This window comes from Lepus europaeus, chromosome 19 (assembly GCF_033115175.1).
Source record: "Lepus europaeus isolate LE1 chromosome 19, mLepTim1.pri, whole genome shotgun sequence".
NCBI classification, from domain to species: domain Eukaryota; kingdom Metazoa; phylum Chordata; class Mammalia; order Lagomorpha; family Leporidae; genus Lepus; species Lepus europaeus.
In genome coordinates, this window is record NC_084845.1 from 39,962,916 (window position 1) to 39,984,709 (window position 21,794).

The following is a 21,794-nucleotide window of genomic DNA, read 5'->3' on the forward strand; positions in this document are numbered from 1 at the left end:
TTGGATATCACTTTGTTCATTTAAACCTACTTTACTCTCCCTTGTTCCACGCACCACAATGTAATGCGCTAATGGATTTGCTGAAATATGTAGAAAGCAAAGGTAGTGATCATCAGAATTAGCTTTCGCTCAAAGTTACGGCAGTCACTTCAAAACTAGCCTTCTCTGTTTCTGGAAGTCATACAATAGGGTTTGGAGTTGTTACGGCTGCTTTTTCTTTCTTTCTAATTCCAAAGAATCAAAAAATGCAGACATGCTTTTCAAATGACTTACTTTAAGACTTGTCATTTAGAGTGAGTCTGTGATTTTACTGAAACCAAATTCTCTTGACTCGTAGTGACCCAGAATCTAATTTTATACAGAAGCCCATGAATTCCTAACTGTTCCTCTTTTAGTCTTTCTGATAAGGCTTATTTTTGTTCTTACAGAATAAATTGTAAATAACAAAATTAGAGAATTGGGTGTCTTAGCATTGAACATATAAAAGGCACAATAGAAGAAGGTAAGCCAAGGAAACAGGTTGCATAAAATTATGGTCTAGCTTTACAACAAAGTGTTAGGGATGCTTTCAAAAATAATGAATTTAATTTATGCATACAAACTGAGGGTAAGGCCTTCTCTTCTTGGTTCTGCTGACATTTGGGGCCAGGTAATTGCTTTTTCCCGTGTCCACGGTAGGCTCTTCAGCAGCATCCCTAAGCACTATACTACCTACTGGAAGCTGAGAGCAACCCCTTCCCCCTGCAGTCAGATCAGTGAAAAAGGTCTCCGGACTTTGCGCCCTGGGCATGAAGAACACTCTTGGGTGAGAACCAGGGACATAGAGTGATAGCCAAGATACACCAAGTGAAAGAACAAGTCTCAAAATAATTACAGAAGATAGTCCTTTAATGTTCAAAAACCAAGCAATCAAGAAAACAAAACAAAAAAATAAAAACTTATATCCAAGTTATATTAATACTGGTTATAGCATAAGGGGTAGTTTGGGAGGGAGAGGAGAGGAAAATCTTAACTTTCCCATTTGCATCTCTTTGTCAGGCTGTCATCAAAACACAAAAAATAAATAAATAAAATCCACAACACTTTAGGCAGGAAAGCCCAACATGATAACACAAGTGGTTAAAACAATCTGTACCTAATTGCTAGGTTTAAATATGCGATCTATAAATTTCCCATTTCTATTAAGTCTCTTTGGATTCCTGGGGGAAAGTCTGTCCCACGTATCAGAATACACCCAAGCATCCTTGTCTCATTGGCAGTGTTCTGTTCTGCCGTTCCTAAAATATGACATTCTATTGGCAGGTGTCCTGAACACTTGTAATTTTTTTAATTGCCATTGTACCAAAATATTTCCCCAATTTGTCTAGAAAATTTGAGCTACCTGTCTGCATTCCATGTTCTTCTGAAATTCAACCATTGCTCATTTACTCCACTTCCACTCTGTCCCCCAACTACCGGCAAGTAAGCATCTATCTTGTTCTTCATTTTACTCTCCACATACATCTTTCAGGATGCTTTTAAAAACCTTTCAGGAGCTGGTGCTTTGGCATAGTGGGTAAGGCCACTGCCTGCAGTGCTGGCATTCCATATGGGCACCAGTTCGAGTCCCAGCTGCTCAACTTCCCATCCAGCTCTCTGCTAATGAGCCTGGGAAGGCAGCAGATGATGGTCAAAGTCCTTGGGTCCCTGCACCCATGTAGGAGATCCAGAAGAAGCTCCTGGCTCCTGGCCCTGGATCAGCCCAGCTCCAGCTGTTGTAGCCATTTGGGGAGTGAACCAGTGGATGGAAGTACTCTGTCTTTCTCTCTGTCTCTTCCCCAGCCTCTCTTTCTCTATAGCTCTACCTTTCAAATAAATAAATATGTCTTTTAAAAAAAGCTTAAAAAGATCTTTCAGGTTTATATAATTCTAGATGCTTTCAAGTATCTACAAGCAAATTTTCACAGTACATTTAAATTAAGTGTTTGAATTCTGATTGCATAATAATAAATTACTTAACTGGCATGCCCATGAAATACGATAATCTGATTTATGCAGGTTTCTCATTAACAGGAGTTACTTTGCTTTCTCTGCTCCATTGCCTGTGAAAATCAGCACATTGCCTGACTGGCCCCACAACTCTAGCATTTCCAACAGATCTCTTTGTCACAGAGAAGGCCAAAAAGTACATGTTCTTGGCTATATCAGCTCTCCCAGGAATCCACTTAAATTTATGCCTTAAGCATGGGTCTATTTGCTTGGAACAGCTACTGATGAGCAGCCAATATTCACTGTTACTAGTAGGGTACCTTTACTTTGCATTTACTATGTGCCTGGATGTGTTACACATAATCTGCATTTTCCCATTTAACACCAAAACAACTTTCTGAATTGGGTATTACTGCTTTTGGAGAAATAAGAGTGACTCTTTAGGGACTGACACCTGCACAGTGATTAAGATGCCACTTGGAAGATCCACATCCAGTATCAGAGAGCCTGGTTTCGAGTCTTGGTTGCACTTCCAAACCCAGCTTCCTGCAAAGGCATACCTTGGGAGGCAGCAGGGGTAGTTCAGTACTTGGGTCCTTGCCACCCACATGGTGGATGAGTTCCACTTTGGTCTGGCTCAGTTCTGGTTGTTGTGGGCTTTGGGGAGTGACCTAGCAAGTGGAAGATCTTTCTCTCTCTCTCTCTCTCTCAAATAAATAGATATATAATAGGTATATTTTTAAAAAGAGTGACTACCTAGGCCACCAAGCTAGCCCAAGGGAAAAACTGTGCTCCAGAGGACTGTGGCACCTTAAGTGTACCCGGGCACGGCACAGAGAAAGGTGAATGGCTCCCAGGCTTCCTACCACCATCAACCCCCTTTAATGAAATCAACTCCATCTCCATTTGTTTTGTAACTGCAGATTCCTTATGGCATTTCACTACCTCCAAACCAGGTTCGATTCTCTTTCTGTTATTCTTCCATGTGGGGCCATCACAAAAGTCACTGCTGAAGAGTATCAGTGATGGGGCCAAGGCCTTGCCAAAATTCAGAGTCCTCCAGGGTCTTCAGATCCAAAAGATGTTGACTTCCCCCTCCCTCCCCCACCCGGATCTCCCACAGGACAGGACACCAAGCACTGCGAGAGGCTGCTCCATGTAATCGACACATCAAAATGTGTGAGCATTTAGCAGGGCCCCCAGTCATCCTATAATAACTTCCTGTGAGTGAGGATTAAATTATAAGAAGATTAATGGTCAAAGTGTCTCTTTACAAATCCCAGCTCCTTTAGGGCCACCAATTATTAACACCTGCCTAGGGGACCTGACAATCCCTAACAGCGCCAATCACTTTCCATAAAAAAGAAGCCACCTTTAAAAGATGTTTCTTATGGTTTTAGGATTCTCACTTAAAGAGAGAAAGAGGTCACATAAGTTTCACAATATTTGTTGGGCACCTACCTTGTGCCCGGCCAGAGAAGCAATATACCAATGTTCACATCCATGAAAACCAGGCAGTTATTATTATGTGGTTCTTTTAAATGTTAAGCCAAACAAAATTTCAACTGAACTAACAAGTTTACTATATACCAAACTGTAAGCCAGAGACACTTACCCATGCTCTTCCAAATGGCTCAGTTTTTCCCACGGCACAATAAGGAAATGTACAACCACGAATATAGCCCGAAGGAATTTAATGTGCTTTTGTAAATCATTACCTCTCACTTACTAAAATTAAGTCTCGAAAGCTTTAGCAATGATCACTTAAAGGCAAATAAAGCCAATAGTGGGTGATAACAAATTGCCACTATCATATTCCGACAATAAGAGCTGAACACGGGGAGCGTTTTCCACTCCTTTCCCGATTTGTAAAAGTCAAGGATTTTATTATTTTGATTGACACATAATATTTGTATGCATTTATGAGGCACAATGGAATGTTTTGATTTGTCTAATGATCAACTCGGGCTAATTAGCAAATCTAGCACCTTAGCAAAAAAAAAAAAAAAATTGGTTACTGGTGGAGAATGGCTACATCAGAGATGACAGTGGAGCTGACTTCAGAGGAGGAGGAGCCAACGAAGGAGAAAATGTTCCTGGCAGAGGGAACGCCAGACGCCAGGCGTGCCTGAGAAAGGCTCCTGGAGATCTGGGAGCAGGGCAGGGAAGGGGAAGAGTGAGGAGCGAAATGCAATGGGCCATGGAGATGCGAGACGCAGGATGGGCAGCACCCGGGATGCTTCCCCAAAAAGCTGACCCGCTGTACTGAGAAAGGCAGAAGCTAGCTGAGTCAGAAAAGAAGGCAGAGCGTCCCAGGCAGGGTAACCCGTGCCGAGGCGTGGGCCTGGGGAAGTGCACTGTGGATAAGGCAGTGAGAGGCCAGCGTTAGTAGGCAGGAAAAGCAAGGCTGGTGGTGAGGCTGGAAAGGCAAGTGATGGCCATAAAGCAACAGGTTTTATAGTCCCTGGTAGGAAGTCTGAATTCCAGTCACAGTGCAGAGGGATGCCATTGACAATTTGCAGGCATGATGCCTATCTGGTGGGGTTGATCGTTCCAATAAATAGCAACTGACCCTACCACGTGGGCAACTCATCTGAAGCAACTGTGGATGTTTCCATTTAAATTTAAATGTATAGCTTGACTCCGAAATCTATGATTTGAGGAGGGCCGCAAGGATTAATTTTTGCCATCACAGAAGGTCATTAGGAAAGGTAGGCAATGGACCTATGGGAAGGACACTGCCGTCCAACTCTTGACCTCTAAGTAGAGCTGATGCCCAAGATGTCCAACAAAGCCTTAGGGTTTGTCTATGTCTTGCGGTGGGTGGGGGAAGCTCAGCTGAGGCTTGCTTCTTTCTCCTCCTGATGAAAGAGCTCTTTGTCTTTTAATTAAAAAAAAAAAAAAAAAAAAAAAAAACCAGGAAGCCAATGAATGAGTATTTCTGGTAGCAGGCCCTCATTTTCTTAAATTGCCAGGAACCCAGTCTATCATTGAACACATATATCCTTGGAGCGAACCGTTACCATCCAAATGATTTTTTTATTACAAGGAAACTTTGGATCACTAACATAAACGAAAAGCAAAAAGCACTTGTGACCCATGGAATGCCAAACAAATACTCAGAAAAGAGTAAAACCATAGCAATCCATTGTAGCTCCTGGGGCCTGCCTGAGGCTCAAGGCATGAGTTCTGCTTTCTCTTATTGAAGAAGGGCAAATGAGAGGTGTGAAATACATACTAGTCCCAAACCGAGACTCTCCCTGAGTTAATCAAGAGCAAAGGAAAACGGAAAGGTGAAAACCTTCCTTACTGTGCAAATCATCATGTTATATTACCATGTCAATACTTCATATAAAGATATATCTCTTAGTGTGGGTGGAGAATTGGGAGTGGACACAGTTTGCCCTTATTTTCTTAGTCAAGACAGTGCTACCTGTTCTGCATATTTAAATCTTCTCCACTCCTTCGCTCAGGGCTGGAGCCAGGTGGCGTTTATTTTTGTGTTGTATACTTAATGATACAACCTCTGGCATTGTTTCTTTTGAAAACGTAAGCTATAATCTTTCAAGTGGATTTCTCATTTTAAAATCTATACCCTGCTAGTCTGGTGCGCCTATTTTTACTCATGACAACAGTGCTTACTTTCGCCTGGTTTGACTTCAGCACCAAAGATTTTTGTAAACATAATATGTAAATGTGCTTAATGCAACAGTTACAAATAAATGTTCTTTGTAATGATCCAATATTAGGTTTTCGTAATAGAGGATAACATCCAATTAAGAAGCAAATAATCCCAATATGTTAGAGAGCGTGACTAAATCTATTTTCACTGTGCCAGTTTTTTAATCAATATTTCTTGAGAAATAGAGTCATTAAACAATTATCTGTAATAGGAATTACTTTGTATTAATAAATATCAGAGTGATGACAAATATGAAATTCAGGCCAGGAATTTTATGCTCAATTATTGAGTTATGTCCTATAACAAGGTCAAAATCTCGCTTCCAAATTAACAGCAATCAATCAGATAGTTATGGATAGTTACTTTATTTCTAACCTCAGTAGACCCCAAAACAAATTTAGCGATGCCAAATGCATACCAATGATAATTACAGACCTGCGTACCAGAAGTTATGTTCATCAAAATATCTGCTCTGAAATAGATAATTTTTACTTAATAACTACTCTCAGAGTTATAATCAAACATACCCACACTTGAAAGTTTTGTAAAAAACAGTCTTCCCTAAAGTTAATTAAGAGCTTCTTGGCAAAATAAAATTTTCGAGTTTATTATCAAACACTTAATGGTATTTTACTCTTGTGCCCTGTAACTCCTTTGTTTTACCACTGAGTTAGTTCCATGCTTATTTTAGTTTAGTCCTAAATTAAAATGTTTATGAGGAATCTCACCTTTACAGCTGTTAATCTTTTAAACCCCCCTGCCCTTCCATTTCATCTAGCAGTCAAGGTATGCTCTTAATAACAAATACATTTTTTATCATTTTCCTCTCATTTATTCAAATATTGAACAAAAAATATTTATTGAGAGCCTAGTGCAGGCCAGCCTAGTGACAATCTCAGACCTAGGATAAATATGGCAGCCACCAAGAAGGGTGAGGGCCTGCCTTCTCAGGGCTTATACTCAGGAAGAGAGGACAGACAGTAAACAAACTAAAGAGACCAATTCAAAGGAAAGCTGGGCACTCTGGCCTCAGAATCAGCCCTCTTCCAGGCCAGCATTTGGATCTGGCTAAAAAGCCCATGAGAGTTTCTTAGGCATGGAAAGCCAAGACATTGTGGCAAAAAAAAAAAAAAAAAAAAAAAAAATGACCTAAATGGAAGATCTCTGTGAGTGAGATCCCAGTGGAAAGAATGGGCCATCAAAGAAAGCAGTACCTTTCTCTGAAGGGAGGAGAGAACCTCCACTTTGACTATGGCCATGTCTTGGTAAACTCAAGAGGCTTCCATAGTCTTAGCAGCTCATGACAAGAGCCTCGGGTGATTACTGACGTCATAAATAAGAGTGTCAACTGTTAAATCAACAATGGGAGTCACTGTACACTTATTCCCCATGTAGGATCTCTGTCCTTAATGTGTTGTACTATGTGAATTAATGGTAAAACTACTACTAAAACAGTACTCTATACTTTGTGTGTCTGTGTGGGTGCCAACTGTTGAAATCTTTACTTAGTAAATACTAAGTAGATCTTCTGTATATAAAGATAATTGAAAATGAATTCTTTTTTATTTTTATTTTTATTTTGACAGGCAGAGTGGACAGTGTGAGAGACAGAGAGAAAGGTCTTCCTTTGCCATTGGTTCACCCTCCAATGGCCACTGCGGCCAGCGCACCACACTGATCCGAAGCCAGGAGCCAGGTGCTTCTGCTGGTCTCCCATGCGGGTGCAGGGTTCAAGCACTTGGGCCATCCTCCACTGCACTCCCGGGCCACAGCAGAGAGCTGGCCTGGAAGAGGGGCAACAGGGACAGAACCCGGCGCCCCGACCGGGACTAGAACTCGGGGTGCCAGTGCCACAAGTGGAGGATTAGCCTATTGAGCCGCAGCCAGCCTGAAAATGAATCTTGATGAAGAATGGGATGGGAGAGGGAATGGGAGATGGGATGGTTGCGGGTAGGAGGGAGCTTATGGGGGGAAAAAGCCGCTAAAATCCAAAAGTTGTACTTTGGAAATTTATATTTATTAAATAAAAGTTAAAAAAAAAAAAAACAAAACAAAGGAAAGCTGGGACAGATAACTGTCAGGGTATAGTAACAGCTGAATTATAGCTGATTTTTCTGATGATGAGCATATTCAAAGCAAAAATGAGAAATGAATGTTTGTATTACATGGAGTAGGTTATGGTAATCGAGAAAGCAGTCTCATAAATAGTATAATCAATCTCTATTAAGAATCTTCAGAAGCACTTAGTAGGTACTCAACCAATATATGTTGAAGATTAATCCAGCTTTGATGTTATAATTTAGACTTGGCACAGATTGGTTCTCGTCCACTCACAGTGAATGCTTTGCTCACGTAAGTTGTGCCTTTTCTACTGTTAACTTACAGTAAAAATACTTCTTGGCCATAATTTGACCAAAAATAAATACAGCTGAGGTCATCATTCGATGTGTGTGAGACATTGTGGGTCCCTCCAATGGCTGAATGGTGATCATCCTGGCAGCCGCTGTTGACAGTGGCAATGGACATGTTCATTGCTATAATCGGGGCTTGTTGTAATAGGACGTTCCACACATTAAACACATTAATGACCCATGAAATAACGGTTTTATCTGTAACACATTAAGCAACGTTGTTAAAAACAATGTATTAATTGAAAGTCTGTTATTTCTCTTAATGTAAGTTTTTTTTTTTAAGTATAAAATGGCATGAAAGTCATTCTGTAAAACCAAAGAAAATTTCCAAAATGGGGCCATGCCAAATGATTATATGAAAACTAAAAACTTCAACAATAAGCTTTGTAATTCAACATGCATTATTTTGATAAATTCCCATTTGTTGGATAAAATAATGAATGGATTATGATTTAAGGGTTGTATAAATATTTTGAGAGCTCATAATTTTTTTCTCTGCATCAGTATCTTTTAGAAGGACTTTTTTCTCCCTCTTTTCCTTAACAGGTTCAGATACTACCATAGTCAAATAAACCTCCTTTACTTCCATCGTTTTCAATTTCCTAATTCTACATTCAGTATTACTACAGCACCAGTGTAGCATTTCTATAAATGTGTGCTCTCACAATTAAATCCAAAGCAATATCAAAAATAAAATGTCAGAACTCTAAACTTGAAATATAACGTATGAAGAAAAAGTGTGTGTATTATCAGTGTGTTTTATAAATTCTCTTTTGGGGGGCACAGGAAATATCAGACTAGAGACAATTATTTTACTGTCTGTTTCTTAGATATCAAAGAGAATTCTGAAATTCATCAAAGCTAACCTTCTGTTATGTACAACAGGCTAAGCTGAAAAGAATGTTAACAAGTTCAATTTTCATTCAATCAGCACTACTGCTCTCTGAAATGTTTCATTGCAGGAAAGAAATAAAAATAATCTATATGGTAATTATGAGGATGAATCCCCCAGTAACTTTCAGCTACATGAAAGGTCAGTTCTATTCAAGATATTTTATCAGTCCCCTGCACATACTCCTGTCCTGTCATTTTAAATCTGAACAGCATTTTATTTTCCCATTTACAGCTACCTGCAGAATTAAGTACTTAAGCCAAATAAGAAAAAAAAAAAGAAATGTTGAATGCTGGCAAAGGCTATAATAGCATAGAGATAAATCGTTCATCTGCTCTCTCTCAAGCCTCTGGGGCTGTAGATTTTTCTTCTCCTGGTGCACTGTGGGTATTCAAAACTTGTTCAACATGATTTCATTTCATTTCAGGCACTGCCTGAGAAAACTAAATTACAGAATCAATCATACAGAAGGTCAGAGTGAGACTTCATTACAAGTATTGCATGCTTGCATGAATATCTTTCATTTATGACTGACCCAATATGTCACAATAGCTGTCTAGTAAAAATAATCCACTTTCTGAAATTGATGTACTACTGATGTCAGTGCTACTCAGCAGGCTGGGCAGATTATAGAGAGGTGTTAAAAAAAAAAAAAAAACCTTTGGAGTGCACATTGTAGATTTTTAGAATTGCAATCTTTTGTAGATTAAAATAATTTCCAGAAGATCATCTGCACCGACGATAATGCTTGGGGGTAACAAATTTTTAACCAAAATGTACTACTGTTGATTTTGACTTGCCAACCACATCCTGTTCGCAAATATACGTATCCACGACGAGCAAATCAAGGTTGTTCTTTGAAGTCACAAATGCGTCCACATTCAATTTCTCAGCAATTCGCTTTCGAATACTAGGGCATTATTTGCATATTTTGAAAACGTGCATGCTAATCATTGGACTCTTTTTAATCCCCCTCCCCTTTTTGTTCCTGCTTTCTCTTTTTAAATATAACGGCATAAATTTAAGGAAGATAAACACGTTGTGCTTCTTGCCAACAATAATGCAGCTAATCAGTAATGTGACAAACTGTCACTCTTCCTATAAAGGAACACGGAGGCCGCTCTGAAAAGCTGCTTCGATGCAACATAAACAAGCTGGCTTTTCTCCTTCTAGGAGAGCCTTAATTCACCATAGCAGTCCTTAACAGACAGCTATATTCATTTGGATAATAAAACTTCTCACTTGCATAAGGTATGAAATATCCAGAGCGTACTGGAAAGCTGAATGCATGATGTATAAAGTCTTATTTATTATTTTTCTGGTGACCTTCCTAAGGGAAGTCTCTGAGGAGGCTTCGGTAGAGTATTATGATGTAGCCAGCCAACTCGCTACCCGGAGGGAGATATAGAAGAACCTTGACATAACCTATTTTTAACCATGCCTCTGGCGATTCTGAATTCAAGTTTATAGGTGAACATGTCAGGTAGTACACAGAACAAAGCCCGCGACACATTGTATTCATCATGATTCTGTCCCAGTACATTTTATTTTTTCCAACATTTGTGATTCAAAATCCCGTGACATTTCTTCAAGGTGAAATTCTGCTCGAATTTTCAACAAGATGAGTTTGTTTCAAGCCAAAATAAATATCATTTAGGTTCAGCAAAACTTCAAAAAGGCACCAAGAAATGTGATGAGGTCCATGTAAATACCATGGCAACAGCCTGCACTTCGCTAAAGTCCCCATACTTCGAAAAATCAATGAAATAATTCCACTGCTTTAGTGATTAGCCATACATTACAAAAGAAGCATTAAACATTGAGTCCTCTCTCCTAACGCCAGTCCGTGAAAGCATTGTTCTTTAAGTGTATGTGAATATCATAATTATTTTATGATTCCATCTTTAGTTCTTTCCAATATAGTAAATTCAATTGACCATGAAATGAAATTTCATAGTCAAAATGCCTCCTTTACACTTTTTTGTAGCAGCAATAACAGTTTTATAGCTTTAAGGCAAGGTAATTCATCAGATGTTTAATTTAAAGGCAGATTCTTATATTATTAATAAATATTTACCAATTTAATAAAGTACACATTTTAGCATACATTATATGGTCTTTTAACTATTTCTGCAACTTAAATGAGCATCGCCTAGCAGCTATGAGTCACAGTGAACTACCGCAGACTCCCCTGGCGACGGAAGACTCTTTGTATTTTTATTTTTTTCCTGGCACAACACTGCATGTCTGACTATAGAGGAACAGAGGACAGAACCCTCCATTCCAGTGTCAAAGGGACAAAAATGTAAGGAAGTCCACAGGAAACAATTATTTGCAATATGGAGTAACGTTTATGAATACTTAATGATCATTTCCCGGCTGTTCACTGCATTCGTTTCTGACCAAAAAAAAAAAAGTAAAAAGTAAAAAAAAGCCTGATGTTCAGCTCAAACACAAAAGATCACAGGCAAAGAAAATTATGTTGCTGCAATCCTATTTGGGAAAGTAATCTTATATTTCAGAGACCACGCTGAATCCTTGCACCACTAATCCACTACATATTTTGCAATCATATGTTGTTATCTGGGGAATTAACAATGAAACCAATAAACATCACTGGCATGGTCCTAATGTGCAGAGAAATATGTAAACAAGCAATAGGATTTGTTTTGCGTTATACCAACACATCTGTTTCATTTTTATCAGGGTTTAAAAAAAAAAAAAAACCTATAAACTATTAATCTTGTTTTAAAATGTCTGCTTAATACCTCACCTAGATAGACACAAATGCATTAAATACTACAGTGGGGGGAGAAAACCCATCTCCGTGGAGGAGTTTAAAATGCTTAAGCAGATTTACTCTGGTGATGGCTGACTATAATTGCACACTAAGAAAAATAGAACCAAAATTATTGCATTAGTAATCTTGGCCCTTACGAGTGTCTTATTCATTGTTTACAACAATAAATAACTCAGTTAGGTATGTTTCACACAATAACCCATTCTCTATTCTCCTCTGCTGGTTATAAGCAATAATTTTCCCCCTTTCTCCCTATCACAGTTTGATATTTCATTTGCGGCAGGAGCAAATCACGTATCAAAAACGTTATGTTATAATCCAACATATCCAAAACACCTAGACACCTTATAAGGGCTTCCATTTTTAAAATCTCACCTGAGCCAGCTTTCAACTCAAGCACACTTTTGTGCGAAACCAATGGCAAGTGGAGATTGGCTACTTCCAAACCAATGAATCAGACTTCTGAAAAATGATTTCTGATCACCAGGATCTTGTTCATCATCCTCTTCCATATGACTGCCACCCAGCCCAATATCCTCTGTTCAATACCAGCGACTGATCCAGTGCTGTCCCTCTGTTTTAATGGAGCTAGGAATAACTACCTACATATCCACCAGTAGACAGGCCAGAGCATCTTTCCAGATATGCATCCTCAGGTCCTTACTATGATTACTGCAAATGATAAAAAATTCTTTCAAGCAATAAATGTGGAGCCTACCATATGCAACCCACTGCTATGCAGCACGCCATCTTGTTCCGCGAGATTTCTTGAGATTGTAATGGAAGGAAGATCCAGGCTTTGAGGGGGGAACTGGGGTGTGAAGTCACTTCCCTGGGAAGGCAATGGATCGCTGAGAGCTTGAAAGGGGAGCAGTACATCGGGCATGCCCAGGGTGGGGTCTGATTCTGGAGGAGGCGTGATGGGTGGGATTTCAAACTCTTCATCCCCAAGGCTTGGCGTGTGGAATGTGTGCTAAAAGAAAACAAAAGACAGATAAGAGATCTCCACATTCTGTTCCTGCACCTCACTCCTTGGAGGAAAGACTTGACATGAAAACACTCCGCATCAAGGCTAAATATTTATTTCTCAAATGAAAACATCTTAAACACAGATTTCCATAAAGTTTTGCTGATCATTCTGATTAAAGATTTAAGTCTCATTATCATATGGTTTTAATGGAGTATCAGTATTAACAGTTTTTTAATGCGCACTTAATTAGCAACATCTGTCTTTGTTGTTAGTTGGAGCATCAGCGACGTTAGATTTGGCTATATAACAAATTGCCACTTTATTGATATGTTAGCGAAACAGCTCAAACCGCTTCCACCATCCACATGCTTCATAAAATGCTGACGATGTTGTGGTACACACGCACACCACATTAATCCAGACGTGAACATTACACATATTTACTTTCTGCCACGACCTATAAAACAAGTGATATTAAATTTGTGGTTTGGTTTTTTTAATTTCCTTATTGCTATACTCCCAAGTGCAATGAATGCCTCTATGGAAATTGTTACTGTTTGTAATACAATGTTTCATATAAGGATGATCATGGCTCATATTAAAAGGTGCCTGTGTTTTTATTTAAACTATAAGGAGGGTTATTTACTTTTATATGAACATTTTAATATGTATTTATTAGAACATTTTCTACCAGGCTTCAACGTTTAAAGACTATCAAGAGAGCACAGAATTATACTGATATACTAATTACATGGATGCTCACTAACTTAAGCCAATATTACATTGCAAGACCTAAGTAAATTTTAATGCATGGTTTTTCTTACGGCTACCGAGATTCTCAAAGGTGGTATTTTAAAAGAGAGTCTGGTGACATAAATCAAGGCTGCCTTGTTCAACCACTTTGTCTCTTTAGATTGTTTTCAGGGAAAGGGGGATGTTAAGGATCAGGATTTTCTGTTTTCTCTTGTTTGGTGGTGAGAAGGGGTTGGGTGCCATGCAGATAATTTTTATTCCTAGCCCAGGAGGTTAAAGTTGTAAGTTCATTTATTATTAATAGTATTTGAAAGAAGGAACTGGTGCAAGATAATCTGAGTCTGCTCTTATTAGTTAAGAGAACTAATTAAGAGCTGAAAATCATCATTCTTCAAACTATCAATGATGATACATCAGCCACTTAGAGAAAAGAGTAGCAAACTCAAGAAAGAAAAAAAAAAGCAACAAAAAACATCTCTTGCATATAGAACCTGTCAAATGGTATTTGCATCTCACCAGAAAGAAAGAGGTCACGAGCTATGGGAGTCCACGGTGGGACAATCAAACATCTTGAGGTTCTTAGCAGACTCAACGTGCGCGAGGCATTGCCGCGTGATAACACGTTTGAAAGCCAGAATGAAATATGAGACTTTCTGTGACATAGCTATTCTAACCAAAAACCCCAAAGATCACAGTTTCTGACTCCGGTACCCCGAGTTCTCAAACACAAAGGGATGAATTGGCCACAAACATCGTTGGCTAATGAACGTAACCCTGCGACTGTGCTTGCCGTTACTTTGGCACTAATGTGGTCTAGTAACAGATGCAACTGTAATTTGTGACTCATTTGCTACCCCATTACTGCTTAATGAAATCTAACATATCACATTAACAATACGGATAAACACTCATTCTTGATATGTGGCATTTGGCTGTTTTCATTACCACTGTAATTAACACTTGAAATATTATTTCAATAAATATTTAAAGTACTTTAAAAATGGTCAGGGTAATCATGACACAGACAGAAAACATAAAGCAAATGTGTGAATTTCAAACTCAGGATATCCTAATCCCTGTAGTGTTATCTCCAGGACAATATCTATGTGAATTGGTTTCAGGCACAATTTAGACTTTACAGCATGTGAACCTAAACTCTTCCTGAATTAGTTTGCACCCATTAAAATGTGAAAAAACCAAATAAATTTACTTTTAATGCAGTGATTGGGAAATTAGGCACACGCTAGAAGACAGCGCATTAACATTTACTTGGGCTTTATTTTTCCTTCAAGAAAAGATGTATAGTGAAATCATTGCATACGATTACCTCTTATGCTCTAGCATAAAGCATGTCTCTTGCAAAGCAGGCCAAATTAAGGAGGTTTTCATTTTTGTTTTTGTTAATGAAGGAGAGATATCTCACATATAATGTGTCCCTATGGTATAATTTTTTAAGAAGCAAATTAATTTTAGGTTAGAATTTAGTATGTTACTCTGTCCTAGCCTAATAATACAATAAAAAATAACACTGTAATGTATTACTAAGAAAATGCTCAAATCTTAACTCTAAAGAGAGGTAAATTATTAAATATAGACCTAAGAGTTTGTCATGCAAAACGCTGAATATCTGAGATTATAAACAAACCATGTATGGCATCAACAACAACAAAAAGACACCAACTTCTCTAACTACACTGTATGATAAATATCAGAGTGATCATTTAGAGCTTGTATGATTATTTCTTATAGATACTGGCTCTTCCGTGTTTACCTTGAACGTGTTAAAGTAGTATGTACACGGTTAAATACCATCTGTACTGAAATGTTCAAAACATTTGTTCCTTTTGATAAAAATGCAAATCTGGAGAACTGTTGTATCAACATATAACAGCCAATGTCTGACACGGTGAATTATCACAGCTGGAATTAAATTGTCTCTGAACAGCTGCTGGCAGTAGAGCTTTCATCAATGTTTGATTCAAATGTAGGGAAAAAAAATCCTACAGAATGAAACATCATGTTGTCCTTACAGATGGGGTTTGTGTTCATTATCACAAACAACACAGCAGCCAGTGCCAAACAATATTCCCTTATCTCCCCTGTCTTCTTGCTTAGAGAGAGGATGGTCACTGTAAAAATGATTAATCTAGGAATGCCCTTAATTCTGGATTCCCCATTTATTCTAATAATTTCTCAAAGTTAATTTCTTTCATATCACTTGCTTCCCTGTACCAAGATCATTTACAAAGCCATTATTATTTTCATTCTCTGGGGTCAAGCTAGTTCAGTCTCCTATATCTGAATATATTTGGAAAATGAAGACTTTTTATTACATAAACCGCAAGAGGAAAGATTCCACTTGGAACAGTTTCACTTGTGTTTGTTCTTGCTTTAAAATCTTAAATCTCATGCAGTCTACCATTTTTCCAAAGACATTTTCTTGCTCTGATCAAGATCAAGGACTTTCTGGAGGACAGTCCGATAGACCAGGCAGTAGTCCTAGGACAGTAACAGGAAGCACCATCAAAACAGCAACAAGAAGCGAATGTTTGTCTCCTGTGTGCACCTGCACCTGTAAGCTGAAGGCAAACCCAGAGCCAGTGCGGCACTGTATTGAGAAGCCATCAACCAGTTTTCCTAGCTAAGGCCTTGGCGCCTGCCCATTCATTCTCTTATAAAGATTTATTGAGCACCTACTATTGCCAGGAACTGTCCTATGCTAAACAAGCCACCCATTTCACATTACCCCCTCAAAAACCCAAGAAACTATAACACTGCTCTGCCACAGGGGTTCACAAACTTAATGAAATTAAGATTCGCAAAGATCTTTTCTGTTAGAAGTTTCTTCCAGCCTAGTTTACAAAGTAATCATTGGCTTAGATACAAACCTAGGGTGTATGTGTGCATATATTTTAATAGACTTCCTTAAACACAAGTATTTACTTTTGTTTGCACCAAGAAATAGGTGGGAAATGACTAATATTAATAATAGCCTATGGACAAGCGGTATAGGCATGTGAAGTTATTCTCTTTTTCTCCTTCAGAGCCATTGCCTGGTGCCATCTAAGGGAATGTGAGAAGTTTTATACCTTGCGTTTCCCTTTAAGCCTATTAAATTATCTAAATCGCATGCAAAACATGAACCAATACATTAAGACTGACACCTACCTCACCAGAAGCAAAGAAAGCGTTGTTTGCCTCAGCCATGTTCATGTAGTTATTATTATTTCCAAACTGAAAGAAAACAGATTGGTTTATGTTTAGATGGGAGGCATGATAAAGATCTCTGGTTGTTTACCTAATACTCAGATGTGACCTGGAAAGCATATTCATGCCACAAGATTAAGAGAGGGTTTTACCAAGATCAAATTTGAAATATGACAAAGGTTTCAAAGCACTCTACTGTACTGTCAGCTAGTTTCCCCCAAAAATAAAGTGCTGAGTTAAGCTAACTCAATCATTCTGGAAAATGGTTTTGTTTCTCATTGAGACTAATGACGAAGAGAGACAATTACAAACATTTGGCCAAATGGCCACTAGGACGCGTTGCTTCTGCATCTGGCATTGTCAGAGGTTGGAAGGAACAGAGTTTCAAGAAAATCACCTTGACACATTTTGAAGCATGTCGGGAATTTGTAGCTCTCTTTTCAAGAACAGATGTCACAAGTGTGGGTAGGTGAAAATGTGCATTAAAGGGAATAAAATTCAATTCCCAGGACTCAAATTCTATTTTCCAGGGAATGGGGTGTGGCATGAATATAAATAAGACTAAAGAATATTTTTTTTAAATCTCCAAACAGAGCTTAGAGCGATATCTATATCCATCAGAATCGCTGAAAACAGTGGTATTTAATCTCTCAATGTAACACTAAGTGCAAAGAGGTTTAGAAACTAAGCGGGATCCTATGAACACAGCAATTTTTATTTCATTCCCTAACACAATAGCCCATTCATATCATCACAAATAAGACTGTATCAGCATTTCAGACCTAAGCTCTTTATTTCTAAGGGACTTGCTATCAAAATGTAAAACTTGGATTTTGGCAGAAATGTATTTTCAGGTTCAAATGGTATAAGTAGGCACATTTTGTTGCTTTAAACATTCTGTTATCAGTCTGGCAATATGGAAAAGCTCTGAGCACAATTATCTAGGGTTACATTATTTTCATGATTTCAAGCAGCCGAAGAATGTCCTTATAATAAAGTGCATCACTCTCCTCCTTTAACGCATCAAATAGAATATAGGTTTAGTCTCCAAAGGGTGAAATTTATATAGCCACTCTATAATATAAAAACAGCTAGTAATTATGTAAGGCACACTATTCTGAGGAGATGGATGGATGGATGGATGGATGGATAGATCATGGAGGGAGAGAAATAGGTAGATACATAGATACAAAAGCAGAGAGATTGAGGGAATAAATAGGACACAGATATAGATCCCCAGATATGGAAGTCCCACATAATCCTCCTCTCCATAAACTGACAAACACTTCTTTCCAGGGGGCTCTTAGCCCCTGACTCTGAACCTATAGGAAGCGCGCACAGCAGGAGGATTGACAGGCTGCACTTTATCATGTCAGGGATCCAAGAACTAAGCAGGATTTATACAAAAGACTAATAGTGCCAGAGTGCTGTTATGGCGTCCAGAAGCACAATCCCACCCTGCAGAACGACGCCTAGCACGCACAACGAGCGACCCGAAAGGCTCTTGGTGAGCACTCGGATTCATTTGGGTAAACATCTTCATAAGGATTTCTGAGCGGTATGTTAGCACTTAGGATGGATTGTTTTTCCTGGAGTCCCTGAAGGCCTGTGATATCAAAGACATGTACATGGGTATCCGTGCACACACATATCACACATACTTTTCCCATTTTCCCAAAAATGTTCAGTGCACACCAGTAAAACAATGGGTTTCTGTCTTGGGATTGCTGATGAGTTAATGATGCTAGAATTGAAATCTCAGGCCTCCAATGCAATGTTCTTTTAGATATATATGAGAACTCGGGTATTTCATGTACTAATCCTGGTCCCCCAAATTGCCTAACAGCCTGTATCACAACTTTAACGTTATTTAAATGTAGGTTTTGTTGGGGAATTAGAAATCCATTTAAGGCAAACAGCTCATTATCAGAGAGTATTTTTTTAAGATTAAACTCACTTATTATCTAATAGCACCTAAAACAACAAAGAAAAATAAAATGGCTATTTAACTAAGGGCCTAGCCAATTCAAAAAACAAATTAAGCTGAGAGTGAAATAAGAACTGGGTTAGAAATCCTCTTCTGAACAGTTAGTATGCGAATGTAATTACTGAAGAAACTACAGCTAATCAGCTGTGAATTGTATCCATTAATTAGTATTTGCCCCGGAGAAATGAGAAAAATCAGTAACAACGCTGGCACGGCAGCGCTGATGAGCCACGAGCGGGCCAAGCTGCGTTTCTCAAGCAGGTGGCTCCAGTGGTCCACGTAATTTGAAAAGCTCTCACCTGAAGGACTGAGCTGGAATTACAAAGCACTCCTTGCATATCTCTTGTATCTATATCAGGCCTTAATTAATGGCTTTTAATTTGGAAACACTTGGCGATCAGGCGGGAACAGTTATAAATCATTTCAAATAGAAGTCAAGGTTTCTGTTCTGTTTGGGGTGAAATACCTTGACAAAGGCAGCTTCCAAGAGTGACTTGTTGCAGGCAACTGTCTTCCTCCTGTACAGCTGGCTGAGACCCTGGCTCGGGGTAATAGATTAGACAGATAAAATGCAGGATGCCCAATTAAATTTGCCATTCCATGGTACAACATTTTTACATTGTATAAGTATTGCTCATGTTCTGTTTGGGACATACTTATACTGAAAAAATGTCTTCTTTATTTGGGATCCAAATCTCATTGGGTGTTGTGGATATTTAAGTGCTAAGTGGAGCTCCCCCAAATTGGTGACTAAACTAACCAGAATAGAAGGCTTCCCCTTCAGTGACCTTATCAAGGAAAGCTAGCTTCATTTTATTTATTTGATCTTCAAATGTGACCTACGAATCCTGCTTGACTTGTTCGCTGTTAAGAACAGATCTGACTCTGAGAGAAGTGGTCCTTTGAGAGCAGATCTCGAATATAACGACCTCAGTACAATTAACGTTAAGTGAATGGCACACAATTAGATTTACGTTCTAAGAACAGTGACATCAGGAAACACACTGCACTCAAAACACCTCCAGGTCCATAGCAGAGGGGACTTAACAGTGTTCACCACTGTCTCCCTGAGAATTAACAATGCCTGGCATACTTCAGGCCCTGGGGGTGAAGGTTGATCAAACTTCAACTAGAGTGCTACATAATCAAACATCCTGGGGCCAGCATTATAGCATAGCGTATTAAGCCGCCTCCTGCAATGCCTGCATCCTATAGGGGCATTGGTTCAAGTCCTGGTTGCTCCACTTCTGATCCAGCTCTCTGCTAATGGGCCTGGGAAAGCAGCAGAAGATGGCCCAAGTGCTTGGGCCCCTGCACCCAAGTAGGAGACCCAGAAGAAGCTCTTGGCTCCTGGCTTTGGCCTGCCTCAGTGGCCATTTGGGGAATGAACCAGCAGATGGAAGATCTTTATCTCTGCCTCTCCCTCTCTCTCCCTGTAACTCTGCCTTTCAAGTAAATAAATAAATCTTAAAGAAAAAAAAAATCAAACATCCTAACCACGGTCATTTATCCCTTAGTTCTTACAGTGATGAATAACAGCAATGAGTGCTTAGGTCACTAAAACCCTCTACCTACATTATTTAATCTAATTTTCTAAAACAAGGCTAAATGTAATCTACTTTCCCAACAGCCAATAAGATCAATATAATTATTACCTCGATTTTATAGAGCAGTAGACTGTAGTACTGGGGTCAAGTATGTTGCCCAGAATAATAGATTCCCTTCTACATCACCATCTGTATCAGTTACATTCCAGTATCTATAAAAACGTGAGTATTTCACTCAGTGATCAGTTCCACCTGAAATTACTGTTATCTTACTCACAGCTGGAGATTCCCGGAGAGTATTTCAAAGTACCTGAGTCTAATAAAATGTTCCTCAGGTACCTTTGGAAAAGGATGCCCTTCTTTCTTCATTTTTAATTAACTAATTAGCTAATTAATTAATTGAATGGCAGAAAAAAAAGGAACAGGGAGAGAGAGAGAGAGCATGCCTCTACCTCCTGGTTCACTTCCCAAATGCCCACAGGGGCTAGGGCTGAAGCCAGGAGCTGGTATTCAACCCAGGTCTCCCATGCAGGTAGCAAGAACCCAATCAGTTAAGCCATCACTATTGCCATAGAGTGTGTGTCTTCATCCCCAGGCCAAACCCCTATCCCCTGCGCTCTCTTTGAGTCACAATGGCCAATTCCAACTGCTTGAAAGAGCATAGGCCAGGGGTAACAGCGACTGGGGGCGGGGGCATTTGGTTTCCAGGAGGTACACTGGTGGTCCTGGGCCCCTATCTTCTTTGATAAGCTCTAATAGATGTGATCCCCAAAGATAGAATCCCCAAAGATAACCTTATAAAGCAGAACTAAATTACTCTGCATGTCGAACTGCAGTATCTTAATAATTTCATAAAAGAACATCTTCATTGTACTTGGAGATAGACTCGCTTTTCCGGCTTGACGAATAATTATAGCTTCAGCAAATACCATTTATGAAGGACATCAATTAAAAAGGAGCATTGCAGGATTTTTTTTTTTTTTTTTTTTTTAGAAATGTATTAAAGACGGTCGTGTCCGTGGCCTGTCTGACCGTGTGAAGTGCCACAGTAAATTAATGCAGATTGCTAAATCTGGCTCATCCAGCAAAGAGCCTGGAAGAAAGTGGAGCAGCAGAGACAAAATCCCATCTGTAATCACAAGACGAATACTTCAGCCTGATGAGTCCACACAACATCATTTTCCCCGAAATTATTTTGACACCCATGTGAAGAATTGTATAGACTTCTAATAAAGCAGCATTAACTACAGGGTCTCAAACAGCTAAATGGCACAAATTTAATCCTAAAAAAAAAGATAATCCTTCGAAATTCTCTTTTCTGTTTTCCCATTAGATTTGTTAGCAGGCACCATCCAATTTGATGCCTCACCACGGACATCTGTCAAGTTGCTTACACAAATGAACTGTGCCATGATGGACCAAGTGCGCTGAGCACAGGCACACGACACAAAGCAGAGCTGCAGAATCCACACTCTTGAAGGCTCTGTTCACTACCTCCTGGAAAAAACTGACCAGAGGTAGGCAAGTCCAACCATTTTCAGCAGTGGTAATCCCTCTCAAGATACAAAACCCAAAGG

The 21,794-nt window shown here is 39.1% G+C and overlaps 1 protein-coding gene across 1 annotated transcript in view; it reads right to left on the reverse strand.

Annotated features, from left to right (window-relative positions):
- TOX3 (TOX high mobility group box family member 3) overlaps positions 1 to 21,794 on the reverse strand; it is a 50,817-nt gene that overhangs the window by 12,204 nt on the left and 16,819 nt on the right. Inside the window, exons 2-3 of the mRNA XM_062176385.1 lie at positions 16,645 to 16,710; positions 12,472 to 12,726 (exon numbers count right to left, since the gene is read on the reverse strand). Of these exons, the coding sequence (XP_062032369.1) occupies positions 12,472 to 12,726; positions 16,645 to 16,710 (321 nt within the window). The remainder of the gene's footprint in view (positions 1 to 12,471; positions 12,727 to 16,644; positions 16,711 to 21,794) is intronic.